General features: G+C 49.0%; 1 protein-coding gene across 1 annotated transcript in view; it reads right to left on the reverse strand.

The window, feature by feature from the left end:
• Positions 1–14,508, reverse strand: part of LOC138580767 (GDNF family receptor alpha-4-like) — a 179,467-nt gene that overhangs the window by 65,421 nt on the left and 99,538 nt on the right. Inside the window, exon 6 of the mRNA XM_069651566.1 lies at positions 1,125–1,259. Coding sequence (XP_069507667.1) covers positions 1,125–1,259 — 135 coding nt within the window. The remainder of the gene's footprint in view (positions 1–1,124; positions 1,260–14,508) is intronic.

Here is a 14,508-nt window from a genome sequence, read left to right on the forward strand (position 1 = left end):
TTTGAAGATATAAATTGGATAATTTCAGCTGGCTCTAGCAGCGGGGAGTTCTCTGCTGCTTACCTTGGCCTTCTGGTGGAGCGCAATGGTGGATTCACCCACCGGAGGCACCAGGTTACTGGCCCTGTGTTGTGGGTGGAGGGAAAGGCCAATCAGTGCCAAGCCGGCACTTTCAAAGTTCAACTCCGCGGAAAGGTTCTCTCAGCCCTGCATCCTTCTGAGGCAGATACGTTATGTACCATTAAATTGGATCATAACAACAGCTATAATTAAGTACAGTGCTTAGACGTGGGAGGAGCTTGGCAGAAAGCACTACATAAAATCCTGATGTGTGTATTCTTACTATTACACAGGCATATGTTAATGTACTTACAGAGGCATACATCGCCAGGGCTTAAATAGGTCCCTGTTGTCGGCCATTACACAGGCAGTTACCGCTCGGACTCACAAATGCACTTAGTACTATCACTTACGATGACTGATAATATTTATGCGGCTAGGGGGTGAGCCTTCCTCGTATAATATCAGGACTCCTAACGCCAATCTAAGGCATCAGTGTTTAAGAGTGTGTATGAAGCTTCTTCACAATGAAACTATTTTGCACATGCGTGATGCCAAGACTCATTCAACACGCAAGTGCTGGCGCTGTAATTCATTTGAGCCTGAGACACTGAAGCACTTGCTAGTCCTGTCTCTTGCTCTCATACACTTTTGCATTGTTCATTTTGGCAGGTTTGTTTTTAATCATTCACACGTGGATTGTGGCAAGTTATGGAGACGTTTGCACTGTGCCGAAACGACCTCCCCCATAATACTGGCGGCGTTCACTTTTTTAAGTGTCTTAAAACTTGTTTATCGACATTTTTATGTGTTTTAAAGATGGCCTTTCTTTTATTTTCTTGTCCTATTTACTCTTCCATACTTCTTTCTCTGCTGTTTACATCATGTATGCGTGTGCATTGCAATGAATGAATTATTATGTGTATTTATATAAATGTGTTAAATTCTGAACTGTTTTATTGATGACAAAAACAATATATATGTGTATATATATATATATATATATATATATATATATATATATATATGCAGCAAGATGGCCCTTAGGATGGCACGTTACTTACGCAGGCAGGTGTTACTTGTGAACAGGTTGAGGATGGCGTTGCACTCTTCCAGGTGGTTCCCACTACCTTCACACGTGCACCAGATGGAGATGTCCAGGCTAGAGTTGCTGATGTAGTTGGGAGTCAACGTGGTACCTTCGCCAGAAAAGAAAAGGGAAGACTCTGAGAACGCTATCTTTTCATGAAGGAAAGGTTAATGAGAGCTGTGGGGCCAGCAGAACCCGGCCGGTGCAAGCTCCTCCCACTGCCCACCGGTGATAGCTTCTCACACTGCCCAGCCACTGCCCAGTCATTATAGCTTCTCACACTGCCTATCACCAGACCAAGCTTCTCCCACTGCCCAACCATGATCGTTTCTACCACTGGCCAGCAATGATTTTATTTATGTATTGTGCATTTGTAAGGCCATTATACAGCAAGTAAATTGTGTTTCAAAGCTCCCACAGGGCAACAGGGAGGGAACAATGGATTTAAATACAGTTAAAACACTGAAGGATAAGGACGGACCTACTAGGCCTTGTGAGCATTCAGAACATGCAAGTGCAGGGAGAGGAGAAGGGAAGTGGGAGTGGGGGTAAGTGCTAGAAGTGCACATGCTCATGAGTTAGCAGAAGATGTAAGTGCATAGTGGAGGAAGTGCTATGGAGAGGTCAGTTGCAATAAATAGATAAGTGCAGGCCTACAATGGCATAGGCCAGTGGGTATCAAGGCAAGTGCTGAGAGCGGGGCAGAGACTGAAGGGGATTGGGTTTGGGAGGCCAGGGCCCAGAAGGACATATACAGGCCCTGGTCACCAAACTCAGCAACTTTGGGATTAGCAGAGGAGGGAGGAAGGGAAGGAGGTGGTGAAAAAGAAAGTCTTGAAGAGGTTCCAGAGTTTTAAGAGTTCCAGCTCAAGACGAAGAGGAAGGGGTGGAGCTGTTCCATAGGAGGGAGCCAGCTGAGTAAAGAGATTGACCATCAGCACTCTGTTTAACGAAGCGCTTGACACACAGGGAGTTGGTACCGGAAGAATGTAAAGATCTGCATGGAGAGTATTTAGTAAGAGCAAGTTGGAGATAGCGAGGTCCCCAGCCCCAGCAAGCGGGAGCCAGTGGACAGTTTTTAGGGCTGAAGAGATGTGGTCCCTTGGCTTGAGGCCAAGGATAGGTTTTGCTGTCTTATTCTGGTTTAGCTGGTGGGGTCGCAGAGAGGAAGAGGGTAGATTCAGGAGAAGGCTATTGCAGTAGTCTAGCCTAGAATGACCCCCAGACCTCTGGAGCCATTGAGCTTCTGGGGAAAAGTGAGAAAGGGGAGAATGCCTTTGAGGTGGAAGAGTAGAACGTGGGACTTCTCAGCAAGGTCCTGAATGTGAGGAAGGAAAGAAAGAGAGGAGTCAAAGAAGACTCCAAGGTGTCTGACTTTGGATGAAGGAAATGGGGGAGAGCACATAGAGGAAGGCCAGAATGAGGGGAAAAAAGAGGGAGCAGGAGTCCCAATAGGAAGGATCTCAGTCTTGCTGGCATTGAGGCAGAGATCGTTGAACGTGCACCAAGACTGGATGGCAGATAGGTAGTCAGGAATGATGGAAGAAGTAAGGAGAGGGTCAGAGGGAAGTTTGAAGAAGAGTTGGGTGTCACCTGTGTAACACTGGGGGTTAGGGGAGAAGGTAGAAATGAGATGTGCCAGTGGGACAAGTTAAGTGTTAAAGAGCCAGGGGGAGAGTTTGGAGTCCTGAGGGACACCACAAGTGGACAGAGGTAGGGGAGGAGAAAGTTCCCAGAATAACCTGGAACTGACGGTCAGTGAGGAAGGAGGTCAACCAGTCCAGTGACCACTCCGAGATACCCAGGGTATCATAGAGCCTTTTTATGAGGATGGAATGGTTGACCGTGTCAAAAGCAGAGGAGAGATCAAATAGAATGAGGGCAGCTGGAGAGTTAGAGTTAAGAGATGCAAGCAGTTCCTCACGGGTATTCAGAAAAGCAGTGTCCGTGCTTCTGGATGCTCAGAATCCAGATTGATGGTCGTGGAGGCAAACAAGTTCAAGTGTGCGAGGTAAGTTGGGGGAAGCCCAACTTCCCCAGGAGTTTCCCAAGGAAGGGGGTGATAGATATAGGGCGGTAGTTGGCTGAACAAGTTGGGTCTGCTGAAGGTTTTTTAAGTAGAGGGTGCACAAGGGAGTGCTTGAGGAAGGAGGGGAAAGATCCAGTGGTGAAATAGTGGTTGCAGAAATCAGCAAGCGCAGGGGCAAGACAGCCAATATTGTCCTTAATGGTTCTGGAGGAGCAGCGGGAAACCTCTTTGGAGGAGACCTTCATGGAGTCGATGACGCTGGAGATAAAGGAAGAAGAAGGGTGTGAGACCATATGAGGCATGGGGACAAAGGAGGGAGGTGAGAGGGACGCAAGGATGCTCAGGATGTCCTGAGTTTTTGTAGTAAAGTGTGTGGCCAATGCTTTGCAGAGGGCTTGGGAGGGGATGGGTGAGGGGGAGACTGCGGAAGGGTTGGCTAGTTCCCTTCCACAGCTTTGCACACTACCTATCACCAGTACAAGCTTCTCCCCCCATGATAGCTTCTGCCACTGCCCACCACCAAGGTGAACTTCTCCCACTGCCCAAACGTGATAACTTATCACACTAGACACTAGCTATCACCTGTGCAAACAGCTTTTCCCACTACCCACCCGTGACAGCTTATCATGCTTCCCACCTGTGATAGATTTTCATACTGCCAATCAACAGTGCAAGCTTCTCCCACTGTCCACCCATGATAGCTTCTCAGGCTACCCATTGCAAGCTTCTCCCACTGTCCACCCATGATATCTTGCCCAACTGCCCACCTGTAATAGCATTTCACACTGTAATTACCAGTGTGAGCTTTTCCCACTGACCACCAGTGATAGCTTCTCACACTACCTATCTCCAGTGCAAGCTTCTCCCGCTTCCCACCTGTGACAGCTTCTCATACTGCCAATCAACAGTGCCAGCTTCTCCCACTACCTACCCGTGATATCTTCTCCCTCTGCCCATTACAAGTAGGAGCTTCAACCACTACCCATCCATGATAGATTCTCCAACTGCCCTCCTGTAATAGCTTTTCACACTGCAATTACCAGTGTGAGGTTTTCCCACTGCCTACCCGTGATAGCTTCTCACACTACCTATCTCCAGTGCAAACTTCTCCCACTACCCACCCGTGATATCGTCCCCCTCTGCCCATCACCAGCGTGAGCGTGTCCCACTGCCCACCCATGATAGCTTCTCTCATTGGCCTCCTGTGATAGATTTTGACTGCCCATCAACAAAGAAAGCTTCTCCCACTGGCCATGCATGATAGCTTCTCCCACTGCCCAACTGTGATAGCTTCTCACACTACCCATCACCAGTGTGAGCTTCCACACACGGCCCAGCCATGATAGCTTCCAATACCACCTATGCCCAGTGCGAGCTTCACTGCCCACCCGTGATAGCTTCTCACGTTACCCATCTTCTTTCCAAACTTCTCCCACTACCCACCCGTGATATCGTCTCCCTCTGCCCATCACCAAGTGAGTGTGTCTCACTGCCCACCCGTGGTAGCTTCCCCTATTGCCGCCCAGAGATAGCTTCTCACACTGCTCATCAACAGTGGATGCTTCGGACACTGCCTATGCATGATAGCTCCTTCTGCCCACCTGTAATAGATTTTCACACTGCCCATCAACAGTGTAAGATTCTCCCACTGTCCAGCTGTGATAGCTTCTCACAGTGCCCATCAATAGTGTGAGCTTCTCCCACTGCTTACCCACCCGAGGTAGCTTCTCACACAGCCCACCTGTGACAGTTTCTCCCACTGCCCATTCTCAGTGTAAGCTTCTCCCACTGCCTATTCATGATGGCTTGTACCACTGCCCTCATGTGTTAGCTTCTCCCACTGCACATCACCGGTGCAAGCTTCTCACACTATGCACCCATGATAGTCTCATGCTGTCCATCACCGGCGAAAGCTTCTCACACTGCCCACCAGTTAGAGCTCCTGTTAGTGCCTAACATTGCTGCAATTTAAGAGATCATGTCTGAACCAAGGCAAAGACAAGATAGAACAGTTGCCTTCAGGGGGTCCACAAATAGTGCAGAGACCCTTCAGGGTACACTGAACAGGAGCAACAGCATGTTGTTGATGGGAGCCATAGATGACATTAAGAAAATTGTGTGGCATGCCCAGAGGGCATTTGTGGTCCCCGTGCACAAGAGAGACTTCCTGCATTTACTTGGGGCTGATATCCATATATATAGCCCATTGTGTGGTAGACACATAGTGTTCACCAAACCCAGACTGGGGATGCCATTATGAGAGGTCACAGATGGCCCCAAGGACCGCGCAAACCCAGGGTGTGGGGGTGTAGATATGGGCCAGAACAGCCTCACAGCATGCTGTAGCATCCTCATCAAGTCATGAGTAGCATTGACAATGTTGGGGTTGGATCATTGCCTTAGCCCCAACATTGCCACTTTATATAGGCCTAGCAAACACCCACAGGAGTGGGTGCAGTTTGAGGCCGCACCTATCTTGGTAGGGGCCTTCATGATCCTCCAGAAAGGTTGGGCCTCTTGCTGCTTGCCGCACTCTCTGTGGCACAGTCACACAGACATCTCAGGTCAGGGTGGGAACAGAGTGGGTTCGGGCTGAACTTGAAAATAGGACTGGTTGTGTTAAAAACACACGTGTCATCCTCTTCCCATTGTTCTGCTTGCTAGACGGACGTCGTGTTTCTATGCAGTCATTTACCATCAGGGAGCATGGAGAAGGAATGTGACATCATCAAGAGAGGCCGAAGCGGAAGGTGACATCATCAGCAAGGGCAGCAGCGGAGTGTGACTAGACAGGGAAGTTCTCGCACTGTCTGGAATCCTGCAATGTTTATACGGTAAGCACTGGCACAGGGCCAGAAGTGAGATCATCGCAGGCCCAGAGACGGGGATGGGAATGTGACATCATCAGCCGGGATTACGTGAGAGCTCATCACCAGGATGGCGGGTCTGAGCACGCCGTCAACCCGACCTTTCAGGGCCACAGGAGCCGTTTATATTCTCTGCTCTTTAGTATATTACTTCTGAGGAGAAAGCGGGCCCCATCTGCGTGGGACTGCCAGGTCACCTTGCTCTCGCGCCGACTAATTGAATGTGCGCATTTGGATATTGCCGAGCACTTCTCCTCATAAATAGGAGTCTCTAGGCACTGGGGTGACCTCAAGCCCGCGAGCTTTCGTATACGACCATCTGGGTGCTTTCTTAAACTGTGAGGCAATTCCCACAGACCTACCCGAGACTGTTCCATGCCTTCACAGGCAGCGCAGACCCTGCCCCCTCCCCCACCAGGCTAAGAATGAAGCCTCGGCATCTCCTCAAGGGTTCGCGCTTAAGGATATTTGAAATGTATTTTGGACATGGGCCGAGGGCAGGTTCGAGGATTTGCACAGGGAAGCGCCCCATTTTGTATATGGAATGGCATCTCGGGAAGGGACAGGCCACTAAATGGCATCAGTCTTTGGTACTGTAGCATATGACAGGGCGTTAAGCACCACACATGTAGTAGAGGCAGACAGCATTGCACCGAGCTTAAGAATGGTCACTAGCATAACTGGAACAACAAATATAAGGGCCTCATTCTGAGTCTGCAGGTCCGGTATTGATGTATACCAGCACTTTACCAGCCGGACCAGCCGACTTCAGGTTTGCTGGTGGGTCACCCGAGTTACCTCCAGCAAAAGGCTGGAGGTAAGGCAGGTGCCCTACCGGCAAAAAACGCTGTCATTACCGGCATCGGTATTGCCGGCGCTTGTAATGACTGCAAATCCCCTTATGGAGTCCTTTCGGACTCCATGAATGTGGATTTACACAGTCACTTCGGCACCCGTAATCTGGCGGTAATCGGTGCCGGAATCGGTAACCTTTGCCGATATCCTCGTGGCTCTACTGCCAGGATATTGGCAATTTTGGAATGATAGGGGCTCATTCCCAGTCGGGCAGTCCGGTAAAAAAGTGCTAATGTCCATTGATACCGGGCCACCCGACTACGGGTTTGCCGGTGGGGCACTTTGGCTTACCTCCAGCTAAAGGCTGGAGGTAACCTAGGCGCCCTACTGGTAATAAAAGCCCTCATTACTGCCACCGGCATTACCGGTGATGGTAATGACAGCAAATCCCCTCATGGAGTCCAGTGGAACTCCTTTAATGGGGATTTACACTGCACCGCCGGCACTCTTAATCCAGGGGCAATGTCGCCAGACCGAGTGCCGGAAACGGTAACAGTCTTTACATGTATCCTGGCGGCTCTACCCCCAGGATACCGGCAAGGTTGTAATGAGGCCCATAGTCTTTTAAGCTAGGATTGAAGCTTTTTTTCCTGAAAATTATATACTCTGAACTAAATCATCTCTCGGGAATACATTTTGGCAGATAAACTACAGAAAGGGAAAATGATTTGCTCAGCTATCAGGCCATGTGCAACTATTCAAGGTAGTAGGAACGATCCCGAAGGTGCTGCGTGTTCCCAGAAAATTGCCATCACCAATCTCCTAGGACCTAAGACAGAACGCTCGACTTTGAACCTGTATAATTGTTGTATCTTTCTACCGTTGGTTCGATGGGAACAGCTTCCCTCCATCTAACTTGAATGAATAGGCCCTGTTTTGTGGATTCAGGTCACGAGTGTAGGGACCGCGAAATGGGGCTCTCTTGCTTGTAATTTTAGAGGATTTTTAACGGTGTCTCTCGGAGGTGCCCCATCTCTTCTGGTAACTGTAACTTTCCTGTCTTGTTTGCCCTTGGCGAGGCTGTGCTCCGTGTTTGCACTGGAAGCCTTGTCTGCGTGCTGCTGCAGGATCAGTCTGTCAGCCTTTCCCTGTATTCTAGAGTTCGCCCTACTTTCACCATTCACTGCAGCGCACGTATGGCTTCCATCTTTGTTCTTTTGGCCGTCCATGTAAATCACAATTAAGCATGAGCAAGCTGTCGTATGAATTCTCAGGCGTCTTGCTGTTTCCGCATAGCTAAAGATATACTCATGTGTGTCAGTCCTCTAACTATGTGAGTCATAAGCATTTGCTTCGTGTCTATCTGCAATAAACTTAAATGTTTGTGTAGCTTTGTGCATGGATGCCTATATGCTTCATGCCTAACGCATCTAGGTCATGATGTCAGTAGTGACTCCATCAGCTTCTTCAAGGTTATAGTCAGTCAACGTGTTCGATCGATGACAGCTGTATCTCCTCAACATTGTCAGCCGGGTATGGTGTGAATGGTTGTCTGAGTGTACAGCATTTCTCGCATCTGCGATACATCGATGATGGCGAAGAAAGGCATAGAAGTGATGTGTATCTCTCGTTTCTCTGTCTTCAGGCTGAGAGTTGGGTGGGGGTCAAAAGGGCCGCACTTGCATCTCCCTCTTCACACTGTTTAAAATCTTCCCAAACGCGCTAAACATTGCAGATGCTACGTCCACTGGCATGGGAGCTTGTGTTTTTTGAGAGGCCGGATTTTGAAAATCCAGCCCTATTTTATCATTGGTTATACATGCATATTCTTTCAGTAACTGATAAGACACTGGAGAAACACTCCTGCTTTTCTCAGGCACCAGCATAAACCCATCTCCTACATTTTGAACTATTTGTAGCTCCAACATACTCTTTGCTGGTAGTACACTGCTGAGTGTGTTGCAGGAATCAGCATAGACTGGATACCTACACCAGCATAGCTCCCCCACCTACCACGTCAGCGCGCATACACAATAGAAAGACATCCTATCATGCAACTGGCATGACAACAGACTAGGAAATGTCCAATTTGTGACTGTTGCTGAGATTTGAGACTGCAGTACCATCTCAAATAACTGAAAGGGTTGTATTTACACCACTTTTGTAGGTTGGGCAAGTGAAATATGCAATTGCACATTTTAGAAAATATGCAAGGCCATCCTTCAATTCTGCGAAAAAGTTTTCAGAGTATTCACAACGGTACATATAAAAGTCAGAAGTGCAGAAGAGCAAACCATTAACTAGAAATGGTTAAAATGGGCCCAAAGAGGACAGGAAGGGGGCGTACACCATGCAAAGTAACAGCATTAGAGGTGTATGCAGGGAGTGGCCATGCAAATAAACCATAACCTTAGGAAACAGTAGACTGTATAAGCGATGAAAATGGCCTATTCATGAAAGGTAAACAACTGGTTTCAGATTAATTCAAAACCTTCCAGCCATCACCTCCTTTGTTATGCTTTGTCACCCCAAGTGGAACGGGTATACCCAGATGTGGGTCCCGAGTTTGCAGGTCCTAAAGACCCAATCTACACCTCACTGATGATGCCCAATGAGTCTGAAACATGTCTGGGGTTGCTTGTGTCTGGACCAGAAGGGATGTCACCAATCAGTTCGGGCTGGACTGGCCCTTTAGGGTGGGACAAGCCTGATTTGCATATTTTCTTTCCCCTTTCTGTAATGGTTAGGCAGCTGAAGACTGATGGTCTGGGGGGTTGCCCAGAGCAATGCCATAGGTTAACATTAATTCTAAACCTTTCAGCCATCATTTCTTTTATTTTGCTTCAGTCACCCCGAGTGGGACGGGTATGTCCTGATGTAGATCCCGAACCTGCTGTGCCTAGAGACCCGAGATACCCCTAACTAATGATGCCCAATGAAGCCGAAACATGTCTTGGGTTACTTTTGGTCACATGCAGGAGGCATGTGATCAAGCAGCTGGGGTTGGACTGCCCTTATTGGGGTAGGACCAAGCCTGATATGCACGTGGTCTTTCCCCTTTCTTTAATGGATTGGCAGGCTGAAGAACGGTGGTCTCGAGGGTTGCCCAAAGCAATTGCAATGTCCTAAAATTATTTCTAAAGCTTCCAGCCATCACCTCTTGTGTTTTGTCTAGTCACCCAGAAAAATGCCTGTCAGTTCTGAAGTGTAGCGAGGGCTATGGGGATCTGCCTGTTCTTTTTTTAAACATGACTGATCCAGCGGACATGTCACTGCTTGAGCTTGCAGAAGGTGAGAGCTACGCGTGCTACCATATGACGGACATGACGGTACAGTGGTAGGGTGGCCTGACCACACTACCATGCATGAGTTCATGGGCCATACCACCTTAAACGTAGGTGGTATCTGTCCTGCATTTATTTGCCTCTGAATCCCTTCTGAGGAGCAATGACATCACAATGTGGATGTGAAAGGCCTCGAACAGACAGACCTCACTCGAAGGTCTCTCAACACCTCTCCAGGCCCCATGATGCCTGTGTAAGAGCAAGGTCAATGTTGGGATTCTAGAACATAGCTGCCTCCCTAGTGCGTGCATTCACGTGCGCGCGTGTGTGTGTGTGTGTTGTGCGCGCGTACATGCATGCATGATTGCGTGGGTCTGTGCGCATGTGTGTGTGGTGAGATTGACTGCACCCATGAGACACAGAACGCCTATTCTAGAACACGAAATGCTGGCATTTAATCAATGCACATGGTGGCCTGACGCCAACCACATCCTCATGAAAGTCAATGGCAACGACCCTGGTTCCTCCCTCCACGCTGGCATTTAATCAATGCACCTGGTGGCATGACGCCAACAACATCATCATGAAAGTCAATGGCAACGATCCCGGTTCCTCCCTACACAGCTACATTTACAACCGCTCTAAAAATACACGGCAATTCGAGGCCAGCTGGTACGTGGCACCTGCTTGCTTGGTGATTATTGCATGGACAAAATTAGAGCATACATGTACATTGGTCCAACAGACAAGGCTTGCATGACATTGGAACCCAACAGGTGACAGTCCGTGATGATAACAAAGCCTTCTGACACCAAACAGAAACTTGGTTGGCAGAGGTCAGCAGCATTTAAGTGAAGGGCACACCTTGGCGTCCAAACGGTGGTCTAGATGCAGAGGTCCATCCTCTGCTGCCAGGCCCATTCAATGAGCACTGTGCCCTAGGACCCTGTCTCAATGTGCAAGACGATAGGGGCCTTGATTGGTGCACAGCAGAGATCTGCCGCCTTTGGCTCGGCACATGTTCTGGACTACAGCTCCCATCAGCTCTATCTACAGCCCAGCAGGTTGCAGAGCCGTGGTGTACAGCGTAGCACTTCAGCACTGCCTTCTAATCCATGCCAGTCATGGCTTGCACCCGGAGCCACCGCGTAGTCCCATGTGCAGCTGTCCTGGGACTGAGGGATGTGTGAGTGGGCCTAAAAGGCCACACGGTACAAACATACTTCACCTAAAGCGATGCCAGCCATGACAAATGATACAGTGTGCAGGATTTAATGCATATAGCTGCAAGGAGGGGAAAACAGTTGCTCCACGCCCCGCCTCTGGATCACATTAGCAATGCAGCCAAGATCGGGCGCTTCCATCCTACACTCTTGGAGGGCCTGAAGATGCTGCGCCTAAATCGGCGATCCCTCCACTCGTCCCCAATTCTTCCCCAGTGTAGATAGCTCCCTCTACCCCTCCCAGCTCCTTTGCTACCCCCACAACTTTACTTGTAATGCCCCCGGGGGGTGGAGGGGTGGCCCCTATGTACAGCGCTCCATTGCTTCCCAGCCAGGCTTGCCCTATATAAATCCCCTACATACATGCAACCTTGATATGGACGGCATATGTTCTATACTTGGCATCAGTGTGAGGGCAATATTATTGACCAATATGCCATACCAATTTGTTCCACAGCCACAAATTGCCCCTCTGCTCTATTTTCTGGATCAGATCCTGAGCGAGCGAGGTCCAGGCAACAAAATGGACGAGGAGTAGCGTGCAGTCAAGGGTCCTGATGAAGATCTTGTGTTTGAGTGCGTGTGTGTCGTGAAGGGAACCACAACTCGTTTTTCTGAAACGAGTGCGTCCACTTGAGGCAAAGCACTCCCCCATGCATTTCGTTACCGTTTCAAATGAATCCGTTATGAACTTGACCCGCCTCAACTAATGACTCTCTAGTGCTTTGGTGCGGTGGGTGTTTGTGCGCAGGCAACCCTGTCAGTCCACTGAAACGTAGTTGGAGTACCAAAGGGAGTCAGGACTTCAGGTACAAAAGCAATGACGTTTACTGCATCCATTGTGGCAGGTAGTGATGCCTTTTTTTCAGCGTGGGGGGGGGGGGTGAATGATAGTGGTAAGAACCAGAGGCCACAGCCTGCATCACCTCCACTATTTCACTGTCATTGCCACACCCCACTCCTTCAGGTGCATCCATCCATGTGGGTCAATTTGCTTCCAATATGGTGCCTCCAACAAAAGCTGTGCAGTATAAATGTATCTGGGCGGGGGGCGTGGGGGGAGAGAGCCAGAATAGCAAAGCAGATCATGATCTGAGGCCGCAACACATGGGGACTGGCGGTCCCAGAGGTTTCCAGCAGCCCAACTATCCCACGCATTCCCCTGGACACAATCCTCAGACCCACCATGTTTGAAACAGATAGAAGAAGCATGCTGCAAATCCCCCCTGACTGACCACCCGCACATACGGGTGCCGAAAAATCAGCCAAACGCAGGCCCCCTAAAAGTAACACACAATAACAGTGGCAAACTAGAAAGCAGCTGCTCAGAAATGGGGCTGCACAATAAGTCAATATGCCAATGTGTGTTATGATGTATTCTGGGATATACACAATGTCTGATGTTACTGTCATTTGTTAAAATGACAATAAAATGTTATGTTGAAAGAAAAAAAAAATCTCCCTGGTAGAGCGCCTGTCGGTCGGCTTTGTCGAAAATATTAGCCTATTGGGAGGGTGGAGAGAGACCTTTTGTTTGTGTGCTACCATCAATTTATGTCACCAGTTTGGGGGTGCACTGTAGAGTTGGATTGTTCTCCACAATTGTTCCGTAAAGCACACTCAAATTCGAGTGCTAACACAATTTGGCATGTGCCGGATGAAAGTGACAGTTGCCACAATGTCCCTCTATGGAAGCCATGCAACGAGAGAGTGCAGCAAAGCTGATATGTCCAAAAGCATATATATGATATGGCATTTATAACGCGCCTATACACAAGTGCTTCAAAGCAGGTTGAGGCAAGGGAGAGGGAACAGAGGGAAGACAGACAACGATCTTACTGTGCCAGGTGACATTGAGATTGCACAATATATAGCGCTCCAGGGTGTGCTGACAGATTCATGCAACACTTCAGGAAGCGCAAGCATCTGTTCACCACAGAGTTGGTGCACAGTGTCCCATATCATAGGCTCCTGAGTGGCCCCAAACTTCCCTTGCCAGAATGCACGGCTCTATAGGTTCGATATATGGGTGGTTCTAGGTACACCCTCAAGTGAGGGTGGGCTCCCATTTTGTAAGTTCTCAAATGAGTGCCAGGCCATGTGCCTTCTCTCCTGTCACCCCTCCCACTCAGCCAGTTTCCTTCTGGGGGTCCAGCGGTGTTATGGACACCTCTGAAGACACTGCTAGGCTCTCCTAGACTTCATCTGCATATACTGCTCCTTCCCAAACCAGTTACCTGCTTTCATTCAGAATAGTGGACACTGAATATGTACCTAGGGGACTCGTTAACATGACCCAGTGACACTTCGTTTCCAGGCCAACCTGGAGGCAGATCCTTGACTTGCTAGCAAGGCTTCAAAATCCTTATGGACAGTAGATCACATGGGATCCCTGCATGATAACAGATCCAAGATTGCCACTGCTGATGCAGCCTCCTCTGAGAGCTTAGATCACATGGGATCCCTTCATGATCACACCTCCAAGATTTCCACTGCTGATGCAGCCACCTCTGAGAGCTTAGATCACATGGGATCCCTTCATGATCACACCTCCAAGATTGCCACTGTTGATGCAGCCACCTCTGAGAGCTTAGATCACATGGGATCCCTTCATGATCACACCTCCAAGATTTCCACTGCTGATGCAGCCTCCTCTGAGAGCTTAGATCACATGGGATCCCTTTATGATCACACCTCCAGAATTGCCACTGTTGATGCAGCCTCCTCTGAGAGCTTAGATCACATGGGATCCCTTCATGATCACACCTCCAAGATTGCCACTGCTGATGCAGCCTCCTCTGAGAGCTTAGATCACATGGGATCCCTGCATGATCACAGCTCCAAGATTGGCACTGCTGATGCAGCCTCCTCTGAGAGCTTAGATCACATGGGATCCCTTTATGATCACACCTCCAGAATTGCCACTGTTGATGCAGCCTCCTCTGAGAGCTTAGATCACATGGGATCCCTTCATGATCACACCTCCAAGATTTCCACTGCTGATGCAGCCACCTCTGAGAGCTTAGATCACATGGGATCCCTTCATGATCACACCTCCAAGATTGCCACTGTTGATGCAGCCACCTCTGAGAGCTTAGATCACATGGGATCCCTTTATGATCACACCTCCAGAATTGCCACTGTTGATGCAGCCTCCTCT

Source organism: Ambystoma mexicanum, chromosome 3p (assembly GCF_040938575.1).
Source record: "Ambystoma mexicanum isolate Mex_15411 chromosome 3p, UKY_AmexF1_1, whole genome shotgun sequence".
Lineage (NCBI taxonomy): Eukaryota > Metazoa > Chordata > Amphibia > Caudata > Ambystomatidae > Ambystoma > Ambystoma mexicanum.